The following is a 26,869-nucleotide window of genomic DNA, read 5'->3' on the forward strand; positions in this document are numbered from 1 at the left end:
GATTTTTGTTGCATTAAAACTATGTTTAAATATTAAATATAGGCAAAAATTAAAATATCATTGGAATTCGGGCCCCCTACATTACAGGTTCCTGGTTGGCCGGCCATACCTAGATATGGCACTGTTTACAATCATATAAGAGCCTCAGTGGCCTCAATCAAGTCCCTTCTAAGGTGCCTAGTTGCCCAACTCTTCAGCCCACATATTCGAAGTGTTTCCTCACATAGATGCTCTTTTTGCCAATCTCATCAGATATATTGCCAATCATTATCATTATTAGCCATATGGTGCAAGGAAGCCTGAGGCTTTTGGTGCACCAGGCAAAAAAAAAAAATTTCTGAGTTACCCTGTGTGAGAGAGAGAGAGAGAGAGAGAGAGAGAGAGAGAGAGAGAGAGAGAGAGAGAGAGAGAAGGGAATCACCAAGAAAGAGAAGAATGACGATATCCAGCTCAGGACCAAGCCCATACTCACCAGATGTAAGCCCCTGGGCTTTCTTTGAACCTATTCAAGAAGTTCTGTCTCCCCCCCACCCCAAGATGTGGTCTGCATACATGAACACAGCAGGCACAATATGACCACTGCAGCAATTGTGACATTAAACCTCAATAAATGCCCATAATCAATACTGTAATATGTGAAAGGAACACCATATTATGAAAGGAATATAGTTATGTAATGCAAAGATGGTGGTTAATGAACATTTGCAATGCTCCAAATGATTTGCTGCTATATCTCAAAGCAATTAAGGGGAGAAAAAAAACAAGTGCCCTTCGCAGCAATAAGGTTTCCCAGTTTATACCTTTTATGAGTCCTTTTTTCCATTCACACTCCTCACTACATAGAACATACCAATTTCTTCCAAAATCTAGTTTTCAGTTAATAAATACAGTAGAACATCATAAATCCAATGAGGCACTAGGATTTAATCTCTGAAAAATAACACTGTATAGCTCTACCAATAAATCCAATATACATAGTTCATTGTACAGTTATTTTACAGTATTCCAGCAGAATAATGAAGAAATGTTAATACTACAGCAATTATAGCACCTCTCTCTCTCTCTCTCACATGCGCGCGCGGGCGCGCACGCACGCACACACACACACACACGCACGCACGCACACACACGCACGCACGCACACACGCACTTAGCACAACTTTACTGATCATCACATTCTAAGCTCTCAATTATTATTTTTAAAAATTTTCTTCTTATTATTATTATTTTATTTTTATTCTTATTATTATTATTTTTTTATTTTATTTTATTATTTTTATTTATTATTATTATTTTTTTTGGCTGGAGCAGCATAAGCCATAGGCTTCCTTGCACCATGTGGCCATTGCTAATACTAATACAACCATAGAGACTCTGGCACAGCTTTCTGAATCTGTGTATTTCCCAATCAATCAAATTCATATTTAATATGATTGTTCAAATTATTTACTGTGTTCAAATTATTTACTGATAATCAGAGTCAACTTTTATTGTGATGTGCATCTCTCATTGCTTTCTCCTAATTACAACCAACAGTTATTGCATGCAAACTGTCCATCATACAAACTTTGAGAGTTAGTGATTTTTTTTTTAAAGGCTCTGAAAAGTTTACCAAGGTGAACAATATGCTAAATTACTGTATTAAATTAAGAAATAAATGCACACAGAAATTAGTTAACAAAAGCTGTCAGTAGATTAATTTAAAAGTAACAAAATCAGAGACATCATGTGACTTAATTCATACTTGGAAATGTGCCTTTGGGATGCTATGGCAAAGTTTTCTGTGATCATATGTAACTGACAATAGTCAAAGCCATAATCAATGAAACACTACACTTTTGGTTAATTTCTAAATTATTATTAGCTTTTTAGTAAAATTTTCAAAGTGGTAGATTTGAGGTTTTATATTGTATTTCCATTCAGAACAGGTCTCAGTTAACAGATACTTCTAAATGGAAATTAAATTTGTGTAAAACATATATAATCAAATAATATCTTGATGCATGATACCAATACCTTGATTTGTTTAACATTATGCCCTTACCTTTAAATCTTGGACTTCAGTATAACAAAGCTGTAAAAAAAAATAATATTTTAATATTGTATTTCGTGGAATAAAATATGGCAAAACATTTTTAACATTAAAAATATAAAACTGCTAATGTTAAAAATATAAAACTGTTAATATTCAAAATATAAAACTGTTAATATTAAAAATATAAAACTGTTAATATAAATTTTATATTAAATAACTATATTTTAATCAGTGAAAATGAACTAAATATTGATTATGCCTCTTTAAAGACCTCAAAAATTTCCTCTCTAGTACCAAATGGTGATTCATCCCTACTGTACAGGTTAATGAGCCAATCCATACCTTAATCACATTTGTACAGGTGGCATTTCATACTTCATTGACCATAAACTGGTGCTCATGCTAAATTTCCACGATGGCAGGATAGAGAAGTGTTTCCATTAAACCCATAAACTACAGGATCCACCAAAAAGTTGTAATGGAATCTGATCTGCAAATTTTTTAAGACAATATATTTAGGAAGGATTTTTTTTCAGACTGTAGAAGTCCAGTCAAATTTTAAAATTGTCTATTCACAAGAAATCTTTCCTTTATGGTTTTATGGCAAGCCTAATATGGACATAAGCAAAGACAACTCAAGGTATATGCTGGGAGAAAAATGGAAATACTTAATAAAATGTTAAAACTCCAACTCATATACACACATACCAAAATGAAACCTGAAGCCAGTGCCAGCCATGAGTGATACAAAGTTTTCCAGGATGGAGGATAACTTTTACACTTATGATGAATAAGATGTAAATTGCCTGTACATCCACCTTTAGAATTTCCACACCACTGGAAGTTTTATACAAACAAAAAAAAAACAAAAACAAAAAAAAAAACAAAAAAAAACAGAATTATAGTAACTGATTGCAGTAACGCATACTTATAATCTGCACTTAAAACATCCAGGTAAAATTCGAACTACCCATGTATGTTTTTCAATTCTTTCTAAACAATCACAGTTCATCAAAACCCAACAAAGAATATAAACTAATTATATAGTATTAGTATTAGTAGTGGCAAATGATGCAAGAAAGCAAGCTTATAAAGCATCAGTTGGGGGAAGGGGAAATTCTCACATCACCTCTCCATATTTCCTAACAATTTCTCTAGTTTTTCTTATCCACTTCCACAACAATAGATGGATGTTTGTTCCAACAATTAACCATCTGCTGGCTGAAGGCAAACCTCTACACATCTATCCTGCAACCATCCTTCCTTAATTTGAATTTATGTCTGCTCAGCCTCCATTTGTGTATGGAGTTTGAGCAGGAGGAAACATGCCATCAGCATTCAGCTCACTCAATCTATTGAAGGCCTTAAACTCCTAAATCAGATCTTGCAGGGCCTAGCCTCCAGTTGCAGAAATTTGCACAAGTGAAGTCTTTCTTGGTAACACCACCCTTTTGTTTCCTTCACCACTCTCACTGCCCTTCTCTCTCTGCACCCATTCCAACAGATCTAAATGCTTCCTAAAATAAGGCCTCCGGACCTGTATGCAGTATTCAAGAAAGAGTCTAACCATTATCTTGTACAATGGGATAATCACCTCCTTATCCCTGAAAGCAAAGTTCCCATATATCATTGACAAAACCCCATGAGCTATGTCTGCTATGATAAGAACTTCATAGCTGACTGTAATGGACACCCATATTCCACTACAATAAGTGTACCACCACAGTTTTACCTTAATCTGGGATTACTGCTACCCATATACAGTATCTTGCATTTTTCACTGTTAGACTTCAATTGCCATTTCTCAGCCCATCTATATAATTTCTATACATCTTGTTACAGAATTCTATACACCTTGATTAATAATCACCTTTTGTCTTCCCCAATTCAATTATCCCTTTATCCATAGCAGTAACCTACCCTTAATGGCATACTGCTCCAATTTGTACAGCAGTCTTTTATGTGCAAAAGTATCAAAAGCTTTCCTGAAATCCAAGTATATGATATCAAAATTATTTTTTGCATCCAGTTCCTCTGTTACCAAATCATAGTATGCAATCAGTTTGCAAGAGAAGATCCCCCCCCCCCTTAACAAATACATGGTGTAACTGCAGTATAATTGCATTCCTGTCTAGATTGTACTGCATTACTTCTTTAATCAGTGACTCCATTAGTTATTAACTTCTGGAACAGAAGTGAAGCTAATAGGTCTATAATTACTAATGTCACCTTTCTATCCCCTTTGTGAATTGTGAATACGTCTCCAGTCCACAGGGACCTTCCCTGAATCCAAAGATGCTCTCATAATTATGGCTAAGGGTTTACTTGCCTCTTTGCTGCCTCCCTTAATGTAACTAGATAGATCCCATCCACCCCCGGTGCCTTTCCTATGTTTAGCCTCAACAATTTCTCTTCCACTTTCCTCTCAGTTATTACAAAATCATTTAGTTCCCTATTATGTCTGATAAACTTCTCACTCCCTTTCCCTAAGGAATTCCTCTTATGTGAATGTGGACGAAAATACCTAGTCAGTTTGTCAGCAACCTACCCAGAATCATCAACAGTTAAACCTTCAACATCAAGTGGACCAATATGATTCAATTCCTTCCTTCTAATGTTAATAAATAAAGAAGTCTTTGCTGATTTTCCTTGCATTCTTTGCCAGAGACTTCTTGTAACCTGTCTTGCTTAATCTCCTTTCTGAATTGATTACAGGCTAGTTCATATCTACCATAATCTTCTGTAATACCTGATAATTTTTATGCATCCCATGCATTTTATTCTCTGCCACAAGTCTTATCAGTTCATCTGATATCCAATTAGGTCTAAGCCTTGAATGGTATTTCTTAGTTAGTATGAAAAGCCAAGTAGCTTCTACCATTACTTCTTTGAATGCTTCCCATTTAGAATTTGCTATTGTTAATATCATCAGTTGTTCCCATTGCATAGAATTTAAACTGTTACTACTGTAGTCACCATTAAAAAAGCAAAACCTTTCCCTTACCCTTGAGGGTAGTTATGTCTTTAAGTAAATCTCAATATACCATGATCGCTACCACCCAGTGGGTCTTTTACTTGCAGTTTCTTAATGCACGAAGAATCACTGCTGATAACCAGATCAAGAGTATTGCTTCCTCTTTTTGCCTCTATAATATGCTGCTGTAGAAAGCAGTATTACAATAAATCTACAAAAGCCTTGCTAGTGTGTGAGTGACCAACTCACAAGTTCTAGTCAATATCTGGAGAAAGTTAAAATCTCCCATTATAAGCCAGTCTGATTTAATACTGCACTCTATTTCTCTGGATAATTTTTTGTTATACTCATCACATTAGACTCAGAGCACACTTCTACTCTCATTTTCATTTTCCCAGTGTTTACGTCTCACCAAACTGACTCAACATTACACTGGCCATCAATGTCAACTGGATGCACTGCCTCCCAACTGTCTTATCTGTACTCATTGTATACTCCCCATATTCAAATTCTGCATCCCTTATGTCTGAGTAACACTATGTCTCTGATATCCCTACAATGTCTACATTTCATGTCTTGATCAGTTCTTCAAATTCATCAATTTAATATGCTCCTAGCATTAGTGTACATGCAAGTATACATGTACCTATTCTTATGCTTAATCCCCAATCCAGCTCATATATTTACTTGTTCCATGATGACTCACAGCAGGGCTTGAAATCCCTGACACCTTGCTTTCCAGGCTGCTGCATGTTCCAATAGAAGCAGTGCAAGAATCACTTTCACCTCTGCCTATGGTTCTAGCATTAGCATTAGCATTAGTAGAGGCATATGATGCAAGAAAGCAAGCTTATTCAGCATCAGCCAAAAAAAAAAAAAAAAACCCTCTCCCATTTCACCCCTCCGTTCGTTCGAAATACCTGTCCAGTTGAGCTTTAAATTTGTTTAGGCTATCAACTTCAACAACAAGTGATGGAAGTCGGTTCCACCAACCAACCACCCGCAGTCAATCTATTAGTTCTAGTCAATCTATTAGTCTGTGTTATTGATCCCCAAGCTCACTGTTTTCCAACCCACCTAACACTGCCTCGATAGCATCAGCAAATATCCTTGCACACCTTCTATTTAAGCACATGCTATTCCTGTAAAAACAGTTTCTCCTGTTAACAAGCACAGACCATGCTGATCAAAATTCTACCTCATAACCTTTGTACAGTCTCCCCATGGCTGAATTGATTGACAAGGCTCTCAACATGTACTTCCTCCTATTGTCTCTGAGTAGAATTGAGTAGAATTGCAGACACTTTCAAATTTAATTCTAACTCATCACTTTTTCCCAATGTTGCCGTGCACTCGTTAAGTAAGCCCTCAGATCTCTTACTCTTAATATCAGTAGTGCTAATATGTAGCACTACTAATACTAATATTAAAAGATATTATATGCTCTATGTCATCTACTTTTACTTCTAGCAGAATTGCATATATACACACCCAACTAGATAGAGAAAAAAAAAATAAAAGATCAGAATTATTTTTAAAGAAAAATAAAAGAAGGATATGGAAAAAATAAGCAATACGCATTTGAACTGCTCTTTGGAGGCAGATAATTGCAAGGAAAGAAGAGAAAAGGTTAAAAGCAAAGAAATAAGATTGCTACTTATTTTCTAAATTTCTTTACAAAATTATAATTTTTCCTCTTTTCTCATATTTTTTATTATGAAAAATGTATTTATCACTAACCTCACTTAATGTGTTATCACTAAGCTGAACATTCCACTGGCAAGGCAATCTAAATATTAAATATGGGTGCTGCTTCAACACAGCATTAAATATGTCCTGTTGAAAATAAAAAAAAAATTTTTAAATAAATTTATATATATAAACTTTTATTTTTCTTCCTACTTATATTTGCTAAAGAGAAACAAAATATAAATAACCATATTAAACAGAACAAATAATCATATTTTAAAAGAAATGATCTCAAATAAATATACAGTAGAACACAGATAAGAAATTCCTGCATAAGAATTTCTTATCCCCTGTATTTGGTTTCTTAAGTCCCAATTTCAACTCTATATGTTGTTATGTATTATTTTCCCGCGTAAGAAGTTTTTTCTCGGGTAAAAAGTTTTCCCGCATAAAAAGTTTGTGATCAAGAATACACAGTGTATTATTATAATGACGTTTTCCCACTTTTTTTTAAATATACATTTTTTAAATATAAAAATTATTTATTTTTAATATTAAACAAAATAAACATTTGGTAATCGAACAAGTTAGTGCCAAGCATCATTTTAATTTGTAGTAAACCACCAAAGTAGATGAAATGGCATTGTTTCTGATATACGCGTATCTTGTATTGTGAATGCCTTCACGAGTTGCTCTCATTTTGCACTACCTCCAATAAGCAATGTGTTTGCCAATGGAGAAGACTAATGTTACTTATTCTCGGCAGATACCACCAACCAGGGTGGTGGTGGTGGTATATGCCAAGAATCCATTGGTGAAGTGTTGGTAATTCGAGAATCGACTGTTGAAGCTTTGCTTATTCGAGGTAGTTCAATATCAGGACAACTCGTTGTGAAGGCATTCACAATATGAGATTTAACAAAAACGATGCTATTTCACCTACTTCAGTGATTTACTAAAATTATGCTTGGCACTAACTCATTCGATTAGTGAATATCCCGTAGTCTGAAGCTTTCAGCGCAAAAACCTTTTTTAGTATAAACATTTTGATATAAGGGAAGTGTCATATTGCAATTGTTTTCATCAATATCCATAATTGGATAAGCATTAAGTTCTGATGGCTGTGAACAGTTTTGAATTATTTAGTGGATTGTTGCTCTGTCTTATTGTAATTGTGACCTTTTAAGGTATGTTGAAGCTCCAAAAAAAAAAAAGAGCTCGTTCTTCTAATTTGGTAATGAGTTTAATGAACAGAATGTTAAGCAATTAGAAATCTTCAGTTTTCCCATAGTCAGAGTAAAATATTTATAAATTCTGAAATAGTACTTAAAAATCATCTTTAACTTGTGTATCTTTTCATTTTTATTTGTGTAGCTAATATTTCATACCTGTAGGTCATTTTCCCTTCTAAGAAGTTTTTCTGCATAAGAAGTTCTAAACCTCGAGTCTCTTGGAAAATTTCTTATCCAGGTTCTGCTGTATTTCAAATATATTTATTTGAAATCGTAATGTACAACAGTATTATTTTGAAGAAAGGTAATCATAATCTGATAGCACTGTAATAAGTTAGGACGTCACATATATTATCTATATTCCTGCAGAAACCTTGAAACTTCCCTTTTAAGGATGTTTCCACTATTTTGGATTTGGAATGACCTCATGAAAACAAACATGTCTGTTTACGTGAGGTCAAAGGTCTATGGCAATCTTGCTTTGCTTTCTCCTTTTTCAGAGAAATTAATCTGCCGGTGTCCTATCATCTGGATATATTTCAAGAAATTCATCTTGGCACTCTTCTATATATCCATGTTACCACTAAGGCATCCTAGAGTTTCTTTGGTTTATTGGATGTAGTTACACTGACAGATATACTGCACATCTGGACAAATCAATATTCGGAGTTGAGTATTTTCCACAAGTGCTAAGGCATGGTGATTTTGTTGTTTGGAAGCATAAAGAACAGAATGTGCCCAGTCAGCTATTAAGACAACTTGATTGGATGTGGTCACAAAGGAACCTGATGAAAAAAATAATTTTGATATCATTTACTTGGATTTTAGGAAAGCTTTTGATACTATTGCACATGGAAGACTACTGTGCAACTTGGAGCAATATGGCATTAAGGATAAGTTGCTACAATCGATAGAGGGATGGTTGAGTGGGAGAAGACAGAGAGTGGTAATCAATGGACACTGCTCTTCCTAGACTAATGCTATTAGTGGAGTCCCCCAGGGTTCAGTGTTGAGCCCACTGTTGTTTTGTATATTTATCAATGATATTGATGAAGGTATATCAGGCTTAGTGTCCGAGTTTGAAGATGATACAAAGGTTGGCAGGGTTGTTAATGACAGTATGCTACTACAACAGGATCTAGAAAAGTTGGGCAGATGGGCTGAGAAGTGGCAACTGAAGTTTACCATTGACAAATGCAAAGTACTGCATATATGGGTAGCAGTAACCCCAGAGAAATGTACCAACTGTGTCGTACTGCACTCAGGGTGATGGACAATGAAAAAGACCTGGGGATAATTGTGCAGTCAGATAAGAAGTTTTCTGAGCAGCACAGACAGGCTGCCAAAGCAGGTCATGAGATCTTGTTAATGATATACAGGAATTTTGCTAGCAGGAATAAGGAGGTAATTATCCCCTTGTCAATGGTCAGGCCACACCTTGAGTACTGCATACAGGTCTGGAAGCCTCATTTTAGGAAGGATGTAGAGTTGCTTGAGAAAGTACAGGGAAGGGCAACAAGATTGGTGAGGGAAACGGGGTCCTCTTACAAAGAAAGGTTTAAGTTCTGCAAATTTCAGTGTGTGGAGACTAGGCACCTGTGAGGTGATCTGATTGAGATGTATAAGGGCTTTTAATGGTTTGAGCAGGCTCAATGCTGATTGAGGATTCAAATTGAGGAAAGACAGTTGTAGAATAGATGTACGGAAATTTGCCTTTAGTGGGTAGTTGATTGCTGGAAGAAACTTCCATCTGTCATTGTGGAAGTTGATAGCTTAAATAAATTCAAGGAAGAACTGGACTAACTTTTAGAGAAAGTGGATGGGTGTGTGCGTGTGCATGAGCTGGCATATGTGGATTTGTTTGAAACCATCAATATGGATTATTTTTGTCTCTTGATATGATACCTTATGTGAAGTTTTAAACTGCTGGATTTTATTTTCTGTTTCCTACTGGTCTCATTCCTGGGAATTTGCAGAACATTCACTTCAACAGTTTGTAAAATTTGGTCTTTGAATGGTGCAATCAGTATGAGTACATCCCATAGAGATACAATTTGTGTAGACAGCTGCCCCTCAACAAACAGTTTGTGGAGTGTCCATATTTTCAACATCTATAACATCTGATTGGGTTTGGGAATGAATGGTCTGACTTTGCAATTTGGGAGTTAATGATGGAATAAGCAAGTTGAAAGTTAGCATTATATTACGCGTGGGTACAAGTAATCCATCTCATTCAGTTCTAGTTGGGTTTCTTATGTGATATGTCAAGTAGATCCCACTCTGCTATTAAACCTTTTGAGAGATTTAATGTAGTACATCAAGAAACTTACAGGGATTCCACAAATGTTGAGGTCTTAAGAATATTTTCAGAGCCACAGCCATTTCAATATACAGATAATCTGATTTCAGTCTTCAAACTATTTTGGTAGAGTCTGCTATGTTTTATAGCTAAGGTTTTGCTTACCGCCTTTAATATAATTGGATAGATTCCAATCCATCCCAGGTGCCTTTTTTATGTCTATCTTCAACAATTTCTCTTCCACTTCCCTTTCAGTTATTACAAAGTCATTTAGCTCTTCATTAGAGTTTGATAAACTTCTAGCATTCCCTTCCCTAAAGAATTCCTCATGGATGAATGCAGATACAAAATACCTATCAATTTGTCCATGACCTGAGCAGGGTCATCAAAAGTTAATCCATAGTCATCAAGTGTCCCTAAATGATTCAATCCCTTCCTTCTACAGTTAATATAAGCACAGAAGTTTTTTTGCTTTTCTTTACCAGAGACTTCTCATAATCTGCCTTAGCTTGCCTAACCTTCTTTGTGACTTGATTACAGACTAATTTATATCTACCATAGGCTTCTGTATCACCTGATAATTTATAGGCATCCCATGCACTTTTCTTCTGTGCCATGTGTCTCAGTAGTTCATCTGACATCCACAATTTAGGTCTAAGTCTTGATTGAACAGCATTTCTTCATTGGTATGAAAAGCCTAGTGGCTTCTTCAATTACTTCTCTGACTACTTCCCATTTAGAAGTGGCTGTTGGCAATATCATCGTTGGTCCCACTGTACGCAATTTAAAAACTTTCTGAGACCACTGCAGTCACCCTTGTGAAAGCTAAAACCCTTCCCTTTACCCCTGATGATAGTTACATCTTTAACTAAATCCTACATCAATACATTGTGATCACTGCCACCTGTAGTTCCTTTATCTGCAGATTCATAATGCATGAAGAACCACTTCTGATAACCAAATCAAGAGTATTGCTTCATCTTGTTGCCTCTCTAACATGCTTCTGTAGAAAATAGTCATTCAAGAAATTCACAAAAGTCTTGCTAGTGTATGAGCAATCCACAAATTCCAGTCTACATCTGGAAAGTTAAAATGTCCCATTATGAGACATTCTGATTTGCTGGTCAACTCTATTTCTCTGTACAGCTGTTTGGTATATTCATCACAGTCATTAGGCCTATAACACACTCCTACTCTCAATTTTGTTTTCCCAGTGCTTATATCACATTCAAACTGACTCAACGTTGCACTCATCACCCATGTCAACTGGATGCCTTAGATGATTTAATATGCTTCTTAACTAAGAGCATAACCCCTTCACCTCTCCTGTCAGGTGCACTATAGCCATAGCAGCTAATGCGGCAATAAACACACACACACACCTCCTGTCCTACTTGTATTCATTGTACTCCTCATATTCAAATTCAGCATCACTTATGTCTGAGTGACATCATGTTTCCGCTGATCCTACAGTGTCTGCATTTGATGACTTAATCAGTATTTCAAATTCATCAAATTTATTTACAATGCTCCCAGCATTAATATACATGTAAGAATACCATATCTATGTTCTTATCCTTAATTACCCTAACATAGTGTATGTATTTATTTGCTCCATGATGACCCACAGCAGGGCCTAAAGTCTCAGATACCTTGCTTTCCAGGCTCCTGCATGTACCAATAGTAGCAGTGCAAGAATTACTTTTGCCTCTGCCCATGGCTCTAGTTAAGCTATTAGTGTGTGTATCCCCACAAGCCAGCAGTTTTCTGACCCACTTATCACAGCCTCAATAGCATCAGCAAATATTCTTGTGTCCTTTCTATTCAAGCACATGCCATACCTGTAAAAACAGTCTCTCCTGTTAATAAGCACAGGCCATGCTGAGAAAAATTCTACCCAATGAGCCTTTCACAATCTCTCCAGAGCTAAATTGATTGACAAGGCTCTCAACATATACTCCATCCTATCATGTCTGCATGGAATTTCAGACACTTTCAAATTCAATCCGAACTTGCAATTTTTTCCCAACATTTCCCTGTATTTAAGTAAGACCTCATATTTCCTACTCTTAATATCATTAGTGCCAATGTGTACAATAAAATCACATTTTGTGCCCTTAAAAGATGATATCTACCCTACAATGTCATCTACTTTTGCCACTGGGGGTAAACACTAGAATGAAGGGGATGAATTACATAGGCCCACTTAATATCAATGGCTCAACTGTTGATGATCCTGCTCAGGTTGCTGACAAGCTGAATAAGTATTTTGCATCTACATTCACACATGAGTATTATTTAGGGAAGTGGATGCCAGAAGTTTATAAAACTTTACCACAGAGCTAAATGATTTTTTAAATAACTGAAAATGGAAAAAAAATTGCTGAAGTTAAATGTAAGAAAGTCACCTGGGGTGGATGAGATTTATCTAATTATATTAAGGGAGGCAGCAAAGGAGGTAAGCAGCCCTTAGCCATGATCATGAGGGCATCCTTGGATTCAGATTAAGTCCCTGTAGACTGGAGATGTGCAAACATATCTCCAATTCACAATGGGGGATCAAAAAGTGACATGACTAATTACAGACCTGTTAGCTTAATTTCTGTTCCAGGGAAAATAATTGAGTCACTAGTTAAAGAAGTACTGCAGGACCATCTAGACAGGAGTGCAATTATACTTCAGTCCCACAGCATGGGTGGTTTATCAAGGGAAAATCTTGTTTGACAAATTTGATCAGTTACTATGAGGTGATCACAAAGGAACTGGATGCCAAAAATTATTCTGATATCATATACAGGCACTCCTCTACTTATGTACAACTTGCAGATACATACAAAGCACTAAGCTGTTGCTATGTTCGGTTATAAGAATCAATTTTTAACACCTTTTTCAATTTTTCTAAAGCAGATTTCTGGAGGTCACTACCATAAAATAATAAAAACAATTTGCCCTTTCTGGTTTATTGGGCTTTTCTGTTAGTGCATCTAATTATAAACGGGTAGTAAACTTGATTTATTGCATTTGCGATAATACCAATAGCTGGAATTCTGTGGAATTTTACGTTATTATGGTGAAATGCAGTTCCCCTTCACTGAAATCTTCAATCTTCATTCCTATTTTTTGAGTTTTATAAAGTTGTTATCCCGTATCTCACTTGTGCATATTGTGTTGGTTGCAATTTGTGCATGGCATGTTCTTTGTTATTGATTGTTTATTTTCTTACTGTTTTAAATTTTACGACCAAAAAAAAAAAATGTCAGTGAACAGAAATATCAATTTGTTAAACTATTAATTAAGCTAGTACATAAGTGTAAATTTATTTTTATTTTGCTAACCTGTGGGAAATATTCTTCCGATTTTCATGCATCATTTAATTTTGTTAATTGGAGGAAGTAAAGTGTAAATTTGTGTTCTATATCTTTAATTTTATAGCCTATGGATAATATATTTCCTATTTTTGCTTATTAGAATAGCCATTTAATAGAATTAAAATTCAGTTCACAAATGTGATCACGATAACCAGCACTCACTACATATCGTATGGTGAATGGTATTTCACTTTGGAGAGTCCATCATAAAATGATTTGATCGTATATTAAATTAAATTACGTATCGTATTTAGATTAAATTAGTTTTGAATAAATACTGTACTATACATTATTATTCATTGTATATATTTTTAAACCTCATTTAACTCAGTTACAAATCGTAAAATGCTGTACATGATGAAGTTTGTCGGGGGTTATAATCTTGGTGCATTGTACTGTGTATGTATTTCGTATCTACAAGACCAAAGTTGGACTTGCATACAAAATGAACTTAAGTACATGAAAAAAAAACCCGATTAACTACGTAAGTCGAGAAGTGCCTGTACTCAGATTTCAGGAATGCTATTGATACTGTTGCACATAATAGACTGTGTAGAAATTGGAGCAGTGTGGCATTAAGGGCAAGTTATTGCTATGGATAAAGGGATGGTTGAGTGGAAGACAGAGTATTGTTATCAATTGACACTGCTCTTCATGGACTAATGTTATCCATGGAGTTCCCCAAAGTTTCGTCCTGGGCCCATTGTTGTTTTCTGTATTTATTAATGAAATGATATGCTTTCACAAAGGTATATCAGGCTAACAAATGATACGAAGGTTGGGAGGGTGGATAAATGACAGTAAAGACAGTATGCTATTGCAACAAGATCTAGAAAAATTAGGCAGTTGGGCTGAGAAATAGCAATTGAGGTTTAACATTGACAAATGCAAAGTGCTGCATATGGGTATCAGTAATTCCAGATTAAAGTACCAACTGTGTGGTACTACACTCAGGGTAGTGGAAAATGAAAAAGATCTGGTGGTAATCATGCAGACAGGCTGCCAGGGCAGCACATGGAGTTTTCCCAATGATATACAGGAATTTTTCTAGCAGGGATAAGGAGCTGATTATTCCATTGTACGAGGCAGTAGTCAGGCCACACCTTGAGCACTACATTCAAGTCTGGAGGCCTCATTTTAGGAAGGATGAAGGACTGCTGGAACAGGTACAAAGAAGGGCAATGAGATTGGTGAGAGGAACAAAGGGAGGCTCTTACCAAGGAAGGCTTCAGTTCTGCAAATTGCATTGTTTGGAAACTACACACCTGCAAGGTGATCTCTGATTGAGGCATTATTTTTTTGAATGGATTGAGCAAGCTCAATGCTGATGGGATTCTTCCCCTTGCTCAGACTATGCATATGAGTAGGACATAACTTCAATCTGACAAAGGTCGGTTACAGAACAGATGTGCACAAGTTTGCCTTTAGTCAGCAATTGGTTGATAACTGGAACAAACTTCCATCTGATGGTGTGGAAGTGGACAGCTTGAATAAATTCATGGGAGAGCTAGACAAACTGTTGAAGGGGATGGACAGGTGATATAAGCTTGCTTTCTTGCATCATTTGCCACTACTAATACTAATAATTTTATTACATAAAAATGTCTGCCTTATCTGTGGGGAAAAGAGGGCCAAGTCATATATGACTGTTTCCTTGCATCATTTTGTCAACAGTAATACATCTTGGGACAACTTCTAAGTGCTGTTAAAAGAAATTTCCATTGACATTTTGCTAGATTTTAATATGGAAAACTATTCTAGGCAAAAGTCTCATAAATGTTTGTATAATGTTCACTTCTGTATACAGTATGTGTTAGAGTATCCTGAAGGTTAATGTTCTTAATGGAAATTTTGTATTTATATTACACCACTTTATTATAAAACACACATCCCAATATCAGGGATAAAATGCTGCAGTTTACTGAAGGCCAGACAACAGATAAAAGAGACTAACAGAAGGTACATAAAGCTGTAATATTTGATAATTGTTTATTTCTCAAATATATAGGCCAGATCTATTTTCTAGAACCAAAAAACCCTAATCACTTTATGTCTTGATCTGTGATTGAAATTGAAGTTACCTACCTAAAACTATGCCAAGAAGCTTCACCTTGTTTACTGAAAAAGAATATAACCTTCCAAACAAATTTTCAAAGGAGATGGCAAGACAACTAACAAAAACTTAATATAACTTGTCTTGTTTAAATTAAACTTTTAAGGAAAAAAAAAAAATCATACCAGAAACTTTTTAATGATTACTGTGGAGTTATGTTTTCAATGAAAAAAAAAAAACTATGGAAGCTAAATTTAAAATCACAAATATACAGTTTCTTAAAAAAAGAAAAGAAAAAAAAAAAAAAAGGTATCATGATGTTATTCAAAAAGCAATACTAAAATTAGTATAAGTCAATACCTGATCAGCTAGTGATGTGGATAACATACTCAGTAACTCCTTTTCTGCTATCATCCTCCACATCTGCATCCAAGTTAATTCACGCAGTAATTGTAATTTCAATAATATAACTCCAGTATTAAACCCACGGCCCTGTAGCATGAAGTATAAGTAACAATAAATTATTTAATAACATTATTGGTTAACATAAATATTAATGAGACAAATCATTTAACAAAAACTGAAATAATTCAATTCTTTCAAGAAAAATTATAAGTAACTAGTAGCCTAGAGTTACTAAATAAAGTCAATAACTTTACAAACTTAGGATAATAAAATTATGCATCCATATTAAATATATATAAAAAAAAATTTCTCCTCCCCAATAAAATAAAATCTACTGCTGTCATGCAGTATAAAGAATAAATAATGTGCAGAATTGGAGTGCAGAGCAGTGCAGAATTGGAATTTGGGGAGTACAATGTGTACAGAAAGGATAGACAGGACAGGAAGAGAGGAGGGGTTATGCTGTTAGTTAAGAAACACAAAATCTAAGGAAGTGCATCCAATTGATATTGGTGGATAATGCAATGTTGAGTCTGTTTAGTGTGAAATAAGCACTGGGAAAGGAAAAATGAGAGTAGGTGTGCATTATAGGCCTAATGAATCTGTTGAGTATAATGAGCAATTGTGCAGAGAAATAGAGTGGGCCAGTAAATCAGAATGTTTTATAATGGGAATTTTAACTTTTCAGATATTGACTGGAACTTGTGGGATGGTCACCGCACACTAGCAAGACTTTGTGGATTTATTGGATAACTGTTTTCTACAAGAACATGTTCGAGAGGAAACCAGAGGGAGTAATACAACTGATCTGATTATCAGCAGTGATTATTCATGCATTAAGAATTTCCAGATAAAGGAACCACTGGGTGACAGTGATCACAATGTACTGACGTGGGAATTACTTAACGATGCAACTACCATCAAGGCTAAATTGGATGACTCTTGATTTGATTATCAGTAGTGATTCTTCATGCATTAAGAATCTGCAGATAGAGGAACCACTAGGTGGCAATGATCACAGTGTGCTGAAGTGGGATTTACTCAAAGAGGTAACTACCATCAGGGGTAAAGGAAAGGGTTATTGCTTTCGTAAAGGTGACTATGATGGTCTGAGACAGTATTTAAATTCTATACAGTGGGATCAACTGATGATGTTACCAACAGCAAATTCAAAGTGGGAAGCATTCAAATTGGAAGCTACTAGGCTTTACATACCAACTAAGAATTATTGTTCAAGGTTTAGGCCTAAATGGATGTCAGATGAACTAATGAGACATATGGCAGAGAAGAAAAATGCATGGGATACATATAACTTAACACATGACACAGAAGTCTATGATAGATATAAGTTGATCTGCAACCAAGTTACAAAGGAGGTTAGGCAGGCGAAGGCAGATTACGAGAAATCTTTGGCAAAGGATGCAAAGAAAAATAGCAAAGAGTTCTTTACTTATGTAAACTCTAGAAGGAAGGGAATGAATCAGATTGGTCCACTTGATATCGATAGTTCAACTGTTAATGATCCTGCTCAGGTAGCTAACAAACTAAATGAATATTATTTTGCATCGACATTCACACATGAGGAGTTATTCAGTGAGGGGAATGCCAGAGGTGTTTTCAACTCTGGCAGTAAGCTAGATAATCTTGTAATAACTGAGAGTAAAGTGGAGGAGAAATTGCTGAAGATAAAGACAAGAAAGGCACCTGGGGTGGATGGGATCTATCCAGTTATATTAAAGGAGGCAGCAAAGGAAGTAAGCAAACCTTTAGCCATAATTATGAGAGCTTCCTTGGACTCAGGGGAGGTACACATAGACTGGAGATGTGGAAATGTGACCCCAATTCACAAAGGAGGATTAAAGGCTGACACAAGTAATTATAGACCTGTGAGTTTAACTTCTGTTCCAGGAAAATTAATGGAGGCACTGGTTAAAGAAGCAGTGCAGGATCATCTAGACAAGACTTCAGTTACAGCTCAGACACAGCATGGTTTTGTTAAGGGGAAGTCTTGCCTGACCAATTTGATTGGATACTATGATGCAGTCACAAAAGAACTGGATGCCAGGAATAATTTTGATATTATATACTTGGATCTTAGAAAGGCTTTTGATACTGTTGCACATGGAAGACTGCTGCACAAATTGGAGCAGTGTGGTATTGGAGGCAAATTGCTGCTATGGATAAAGGGGTGGTTGAGGGGGAGTAGGCAGAGATTGGTAATCAATGGACACTGCTCATCGTAGACTAATGTTATTAGTGGAATCCCTCAGGGTTCAGTGTTGGTCCATTATTGTTTTCTGTATTTATAAATAATATTGATGATGGTATATCAAGCTTAATGTCCAAGTTTGCAGATGATACAAAGATTGGCAGGGTTGTTAAGGACACTACTGACGCTATGCTGCTGCAACAGCATCTGGAAAGGTTGAGCAGATGGGCTGAGAGATGGCAAATGAAGTTTAACATTGACAAATGTAGTACTACATATGGGAAACAGCAACCCCAGAGCAGTGTACCAACTCTGTGGTACTACATTGACAGTGGTAGAGAATGAAAGGGACTTAGGGGTGGTTGTGCAGGCAGATATGAAGTTCTCTGAGCAGTGCAGATGGCTGCAAGAGTAGCTCATGGTGTCTTATCAATGATATACAGGAATTTTGCTAGCAGGGATAAGGCGGTGATTATTCCCTTGTATAAGGCAATGGTCAGGCCACACCTTGAGTACTGTAGGCAGGTCTGGAGGCCTCATTTCAAGAAGGATATAGAGCTGCTGGAAGAAGTACAGAGAAGGGCAACAAGATTAGTGAATGGAACAAAGGGTTGCTCTTATGAAGAAAGGCTTAAGTTTTGCATATTACAGTATCTGGAGACTAGGCACTGGCAAGGTGATCTGATAGAGGTGTATAAAGCCTTGAATGGTTTGAGCATGCTCAATGCTGATGGAATTCTGCCTCTTGCTCAGAATAATCACCTGAGAGGGAATAAATTCAAATTGAGGAAAGACAGATGTAGGATAGATGTGTGGAAATTTGCCTTTAGCCAGTGGGTGGTTGGTTGGTGGAACAGACTTCCATCCCTTGTTGTGGAAGTTGATAGCCTAAATAAATTTAAGGCCCAGCTGGACAGTATTTCCAACGAACAGAGGGGTGAAGTGGAAGTTTTTTTTATTATTTTGGCTGATACTGCATAAGCTTGCTTTCTTGCATCATATGCCTCTACTAATGCTAAAGGGAAGAGCTTTTGCTTTCATAAAGGTGACTACATGGGTCTCAGACAGTTTTTAAATTCTGTACAGTGCGATCAACTGATGATATTACCAACGTTGAATTCTAAATGGGAAGCCTTCGGGGATGTAATTTTGGTGGCTACTAGGCTTTTCATTCCAACTAAGAAATACTGTTCAAGGTTTAGACCTAATTGGATGTCAGATGAATTAATGAGGCTCGTGGCAGAGAAGAAAAATGTATGGGATGCATATAAAGTATCAGGCGAAACAGAAGCCTATGGTAAATATAAACTAGTCTGTAATCAAGTCACGAAGGAGATTAGGCAGGCGAAGGCAGATTAGGAGAAATCTTTGGCAAAGGATGCAAAGAAAAACAGCAAAGAGTTCTTTACTTATGTAAACTCTCGAAGGAAAGGGATGAATCAGATTGGACCACTTAACATAGATGGTTTGACTGTTGATGATCATGCTCAGGTAGCTGATAAACTGAATGAGTATTTTACATCTACATTCACACATGAGGAGTTATTTAATGAGGGGAGTACCAGAATTTTATCAAACTCTAACAGAGAGATAAATGATTTTGTAATAACTGAGAGCAAAGTGGAGGAGAAATTGTTGATGTTAAACATAAAAAAGGCACCTAGGATGGACGGGATCTATCCAGTTATATTAAAGGAGGCAGCAAAGGAAGTAAGCAAACCCTTAGCCATAATTATGAAAACTTCCATGGACTCAGGGGAGGTCCCCATGGACTGGAGGTGTGCAAATGTATCACCAATTCACAAAGGGGGTTCAAAAGGTGACACAAGTAACTATAGACATGTTAGTTTAACTTGTGTTCCAGGGAAAATAATGGAATCACTGGTTAAAGAAATACTGCAGGATCATCTAGACAAAACTGCAGTAATAATTAAGACACTATATGGATTTGTTAAAGGGAGGTCTTGTCTGACCAATTTGATTGGATAATATGATGTGGTCACAAAGGAACTGAATGCCAAAAATAATTTTGATATCATATACTTGGATTTCAGGAAAGCTTTTGATACTGTTGGACAAGGAAGACTGCTATACAAATTGGAGAGGTACGGCATTAAGAGTAAGTTTCTACAATGGATAAAGGGATGGTTGAGTGTTTTTTTTTTTTTTTTTTGATTTGGTAGTTGTTGGCGCATCGGCTTCTGTGGCCATATTGCACCTCCCAAGGTTTTTGCAGTACTTTGATCCAAGCCCGAGGCGGGAATCGAACCCGCGACCTTTGGGTTGCCGGGCAGGTACTTTACCCACTCGGCTAGCCCGGTCGACATGGTTGAGTGGGGATGACAGAGAGTGGTAATCAATGGACACTGCTCTTAGTGGAGTTCCCCAGGGTTCGGTGTTGGGCCCATTGTAGTTTTGTGTATTTATCAATTGATGAAGGTATATCAGGATTAATGTCCAAGTTTGTAGATGATACAATGGTTGGCCGGGTTGTTAACGACAATAAAGACAGTACGATACTCCAGCTGGATTTAGATGAGTTGGGCAAATGGGCTGAGAAGTGGCAACTGAAGTTTAACATTGACAAATGCAAAGTACTGCATATGGGTAGCAATAACTAAAGAGAAACGTACCAACTGTGTACAACACTCAGGGAGGTTGAAAGTGAAAAAGACCTGGTGTAATTGTGCAGTCAAATATGAAGTTCTCTGAGCATTGCAGACGGGCTGCCAGGGCACGTCATGGAGTCTTGTCAATGATATATAGGAATTTTGTTAGCAGGGAGAGGAAGGTGATTATCCTGTTATACAAGATAATGGTCAGGCCACATCTAGAATACTGTGTACAGGTCTGGAGGCCTCATTTTAGGAAGGATGTATGGTTGCTAGAACGAGTACAAAGAAGGGCAACAAGGTTAGTTAGGGGAACAAAGGGGTGCTCTTATCAAGAAAGGCTTAAGTTCTGCAAACTGCAGTGCCTGGAAAGTAGGCACCTGGGAGGTGATCTGAATGAGGTGTATAAGGCCTTGAATGGGTTGAGCAAGCTGAATGCTGATGGGATTCTTCCTCTTCCTCAGATTAAGAACCTGAGGGGGCACAGTTGTAGAATAGATGTGGGAAATTTGCCTTTAGCCAGCGGGTAGTTGATTGGTGGAACAGACTTCCATCTTTTGTTGTGGAAGCTGATAACCTAAATAAATTTAAGGCTGAGCTGGACAGGCATTTGGAATGAATGGAGGGTTGAAATGGGAGGGGATTTTTTTTTTTTGGCTGATGCTGCATAAGCTTGCTTTTTTTGCATTGTATGCCTCTACTAATGCTAATGTTCAAAAAGGAACTCCATTTACATGTGACATGACATATTCAAACAGATCAGGTTTATGTGGAACAAGAATGCAAGTAAGCCTGGATCAGTGTTTTATGGATGTTCCTTTCAAAAAAAATCTTGCTTAGAGGTATGCACATTTATTCACTTTTAAGGGGGGGAAAAATCATACCAGAAACTTTTTAATGATTACTGGGTGCTTTCGCCCACTGCTCTCTGAGCTCGCTTCTTTTTTAAAATAAAATAAAATACTTACAGAAGCTTTCAACTCTGTGTGTGTCTCTTCCTCAGCTATGAATACATAAATATGTTACTATATCTATATAATATTGATGTAGATATACCATAGACAACACTTAAAGAAAAACTACGATTGTAGTGTGAAAGGCATCATTTCATCTGTATATCATATTGTGCTCATCCTTCACAACAAGTTTCCCATGTATTGCACTACCTTGAATAAGTAACACTACCCGGTGGGCACCACCCAGATGGCACCGTTTCAAAGCTAGTTGGCTTTTCATCGATGGGTGCCTTTCACACTACGATCGTAGTTTTTCTTTAAGAGTTGTCTATGGTGTATCTACACCGATATTATATAGATATAGAATCTTAAACTCTTAAAATATTATGCCTTGTTTTAGTTTATTTAAATAAATATGTTACATATGGAAATCAAGAATGGTACCTCATGGTCATTTAGTTTATTTAAATAAATATGTTACATATGGAAATCAAGAATGGTACCTCGTGGTCATGTTAGATAAACATAGCACATGACTACAATTAAACTGAAGCTTGTTTTACCACGGTAAAATAAGCTTCTGTTGCGTATTTTTGTATTTGTTACATATTACCACATAACACGCTCTCTCTTCTCCCATTGCCTGAATAAATATCATTAGGAGGAAAATTATTTTAATGTATAGAAAGTTATATCAAGAATATTTTGGTTTCTCCATTGTAGATTATTCAGTAAAATAACATTTTTATTATGATATATGGAAAAGATACTTACATATATTTTTATATATTTTACATATTTTCTTATATATTTTTTTAAACAATATATTTATATGTATTATTCTTTGTTTTTTACCTATCAGTTCCATATTTGTAAATGTGTCTCTATCATTTGTATTATAGTAACTGTGCAACATAACTTACCAAAGCTGGCCAAGGCCGATGATTTTTCCATAATTTCCCCAGATACCAATCACTTTGATTTTCAACTAATCCTATAGCCTACATTTAAAAAAAAATATCTCATTGTATACTTAAAACATAATACATTTTAATCACAATTATCTCAAATTTCTAATCAGAGAAATATTAGGCTTCAATATAAATCATAATAATTATAATGTTAAAAACACACCAAAATATGCACACTGTAAATCCTGGATTATGTGACATAGACGTGCACAAGTTAAGTTATGTAAAATTGGTTTAATATCCTACTTTTTTTTTCTCTTTTTTTTTTTTTTTTTTTTTGAAGACCCCAGGCACGAGAGGTATTAGAACCTACAGTACATAGTATTGTGCATGGATTGTAGGGTGAGAAGATGAAAGAAAATACTTGTTGACATTAGACTTGAATTTCTGTAGGTTGTACTTTTCAGGAAATATGCATGAAGGGAAGTTATTCTAGAAAACAGAAGTAGCAGGGATAAATGAGGAAGAAATGTTGGTTCTGTGAGTTTGAAATTGGACAGAAAAAGGATGCTGGTTTGGAAGAGAGAGAGAGAGAGCGGGAATTACAGAAGCCAGTTCAGAAGAACAGTGCCCATGGAAGTATCTATAGAAAAGTCATGCTGCAGAAACAGAACGTCAATGTGAGTGAGAGTGAGAGAGAGAGAGAGAGAGAGAGAGAGAGAGAGAGAGAGAGAGAGAGAGAGAGAGAGAGAGAGCAGATAGACTTTGTTAGAGATGGGTCATTAATTAACCTAATAACTGCCTTCCTTTGAATGGAATCTAGAAGTCTGAAAGAGGTTTTAGGGGGCACTGCACCCCAGATGTGGGGAAAATATTCCATGGGTAGGATGGATTTGCAATTTGTACAGAGTGAGCAGCTGTTTGGAAGAAAAGTAATGCCAAGAGCAAAAGAGAAAACCCAGTTTTTAGATGCAGAGGCTTTCAGAAGTTTGTGTGTGTGTGTGTGTGTGTGTGTGTGTGTGTGTGTGTGTGTGTGTGTGTGCGTGCGTGCGTGCGTGTGCGTGTGTGCGTGCGTGTGCGTGTATGTGTGTGAGAGAGAGAGAAAATTAATCGTGTTGCCGGAAAATAGCTGCTGATGAAAAATATTACCTACATAAGTAGTACATACAACACCCATGTTAGTTGTTAACACTAGAACCACCAGCTAGCAAAAATACCTTAAACCACTACTGCCAGTCATTTTGACTGCTGTACATAAAATAAACTTTTAAGTTGTGCTTTCAACATTTTATTATTAGCATTGATATAAAGTAACTGGCAACAATACATAGTGTTGTGCTTATGGTAATACACATAAAAGTAATATTTCTGATAGCAAAAATTTGAACACAAAACTTTTTTGTCTAGGAAATAAGTTTAAAAATCAATTTGCACAATTTAAACAAATGACAGTTTTTTCCAACAGTTCCTGTACACTTTCCACATACTTACTTTTTACACACAGTGCACATTTCTCTAGTTTTGTTCGCCTAGCATCACCTAATTTGCCACTGATGCCTGTTGGAAAGTTTTACATGGCTGCTATTGTACTGGTTTGAGCTGCTGCTTTCTGTTAATCTCTATATTCTTTTCTGAGTTCTTCAGGTAGATTCAACATAAAATCTCTTCTCTTCATAACTTTCTTCATAACAATGCTTGGATTATACTTTCCCTGTATAATCCAAGCATTGATTACTGCAAGATTTAATATATTATAAAAGATGTGAACCTGCTTTTGTTGAATATTTTTTAGCCATGTGGTCTAAAACATCATTCCTGTAATTTGTTTCATTGTAATATACTGTGTCAAGCTTCTTCTTTGTACCATTACTTATTGCAACATTTGTATGAAGTGTAGTCAAGATTATAACATTTTTATCTGCTTTGGCCTGATAATGCATCAGAGTGCAGTCATCAAGTTTGAAAGCTGAAGCGGAATATAATTCTGGCTTCTTTTTTATGGGCACGATTCACAGTTCCCACTATAGTAGTATTTTTTTAGTCTAATTTTTTTGCCAATTCAAAACTGATGTGGTTACATTTCTGCCTCAATTCAAAAACAGTTCTGTTAGTTTTAGGATGATATATTCAGAAAGTGGTTAACTAGCTGGGTACATATTGTTTTTTCCCAAATAAGGAAAGCCATTTAGTAAATATTTTGAAATTGTGTCAGTGGCAACCAAAACTTTATACTAAATTTGTCTGGTTTATTTGACCATATACTGGGTGAATTGGCATCTAGCTTTAGCTGGAAATAGCTGCTCATGTATTGCAGTTTGCTTCAGGTATATAGCAAGCTTTACAGCTGGAAATAAAATTTGCACCATATTTCTGAAGCTAAAGCAAATTTTTCATTTCCTAGATGCTTCTTCCTTGAAGAACATAAGTTAAATCTTACGAACTGCTTAATTTTATGAAAGTTGTTACATGACACTGTATCATGAAAAAATTGAGGCCCCCACACAGTTGACCACAAACTATCCAGTTCTAAATTTCTAGCACCATATCCTGCACAAGCTAAAAATATTGCAATAAAAGCATCAAGTTTTGAATGGATGTAGACCAATTACTGTCCTTCAATTGCCTTCATTCTTCAGTGTCAGTGCAGTACTGAATGTGTCTTATCATTAAAGTGTCTACAAATAAACAAAATACACTTACCACAGAATCCATCTTGCATAAGGAGTTGGCCCAGCATTATCTAAATTATGTTCCTTTGTAGTGCATGTTCAGCTGAAGGACCACCAAATTTTAACTTCACATATGTGCCCAGATTTTGAAGTCTGTTTGCCACCAACTAATAGCCACATATAGTTTTTATAATTATGATGCTGTGTATTATCACCTACAGTATCACTTGATGTACAAGGATCAGAAGTTTATTTTCACTACTACTAGAGTCCTCGCCTCTTTTGTTAGGAATCCACTCTTCACTTTCTTCTCTAAATTCATCTCACTCTTCTCTTCAGCAGAGCTGCCGCAAGTGGGTAGGCAAAGTCAGCATCGCTTAAGGGTGGCAGTTCAGGAGGGTGGCAAAAATTTTTTGACACATAAGTCAGACCTCTGTTTAACAAACTTCTTAATAGAGAAATTTTCTATTTAGTGATTTTTTAAAATTTTCCCTTAGTAATTATATTTAATAAATATTAACTGAAATATATCATTTCAACAGTTCCAGGTATTTGACCAGAAAACCTGACAATGAAACAACATGATTATTTGATTCAAAATTATCCTACTCAAATTAAAAATAGAGAATATCCTTCCAATTAAAGTCAAAGAAAATTTTCAGATGTTTATTATATGAAAATTCTGAAAAAAATTAAGAAAAAGGTCAAAGGTTACTTTATTCTTTATCGCGAAATTCTGTATTTTGCTTTTGTTGCAAGATATTTGGCAATTGTAAAAACCAACTAAGTAATTAATTTGGATTCAGTAATTGGAGAAATTTATCTGCTATTTTAGGTAAGCATGAAACAAGTGCAGTACATATTAAAAATCATGAGAAAATTGTTAGATCTGGCACAGGCACTACAGACAAACATTACAATCGACACTACATAACAGCAATTATATGATATAGAAAAAAGGTATTGGTATTCGGTAACTGAAAGAATAATATATATGATACTAATTTTAGCAAAGGGGATCTTCAAAAGATTTATGTGAGAATAACAATGGTAACTTTTTAAAACTTACTGAAACAATTGATAAATTTGATTCAGTTATGGCAGAACATATTCACCATATTCAAAAATCTAAATCAAAAAATATCGGCATTATTTGGATGATCAAATACAAAATTAAATTATTGAAATAATTTCACAAAATATTATAGAAAAAATACTAGAAATGACTAGATATTTTGCCATGATTTTGGATACAACATCTGATGTAAGTACTGTTCAACAGATGACTGTGATACTTAGATTTGTATTTAGAGACATAAGCACTATGAAAGTTGAAATAAGCAAACATTTTCTTGGATTTTGTCCTGTGTGTGATTCTGCCAGACAGGGATTGTTTGAATATATATCAAATCTACTTATCGAGTAAATCTAAATATTCAGAATTTACGTGGCCAAGG

At 35.8% G+C, this 26,869-nt stretch overlaps 1 protein-coding gene across 1 annotated transcript in view; it reads right to left on the reverse strand.

Annotated features, from left to right (window-relative positions):
• Positions 1-26,869, reverse strand: part of LOC150082146 (xylosyl- and glucuronyltransferase LARGE1-like) — a 137,060-nt gene that overhangs the window by 54,929 nt on the left and 55,262 nt on the right. The window contains exons 7-10 of the mRNA XM_090380011.1: positions 22,756-22,833; positions 16,011-16,142; positions 6,750-6,845; positions 2,045-2,074 (exon numbers count right to left, since the gene is read on the reverse strand). Coding sequence (XP_090236137.1) covers positions 2,045-2,074; positions 6,750-6,845; positions 16,011-16,142; positions 22,756-22,833 — 336 coding nt within the window. The remainder of the gene's footprint in view (positions 1-2,044; positions 2,075-6,749; positions 6,846-16,010; positions 16,143-22,755; positions 22,834-26,869) is intronic.

Source organism: Mastigoproctus giganteus, chromosome 8 (assembly GCF_048544385.1).
Source record: "Mastigoproctus giganteus isolate SK-2022 chromosome 8, ASM4854438v1, whole genome shotgun sequence".
NCBI classification, from domain to species: Eukaryota; Metazoa; Arthropoda; class Arachnida; order Uropygi; family Thelyphonidae; genus Mastigoproctus; species Mastigoproctus giganteus.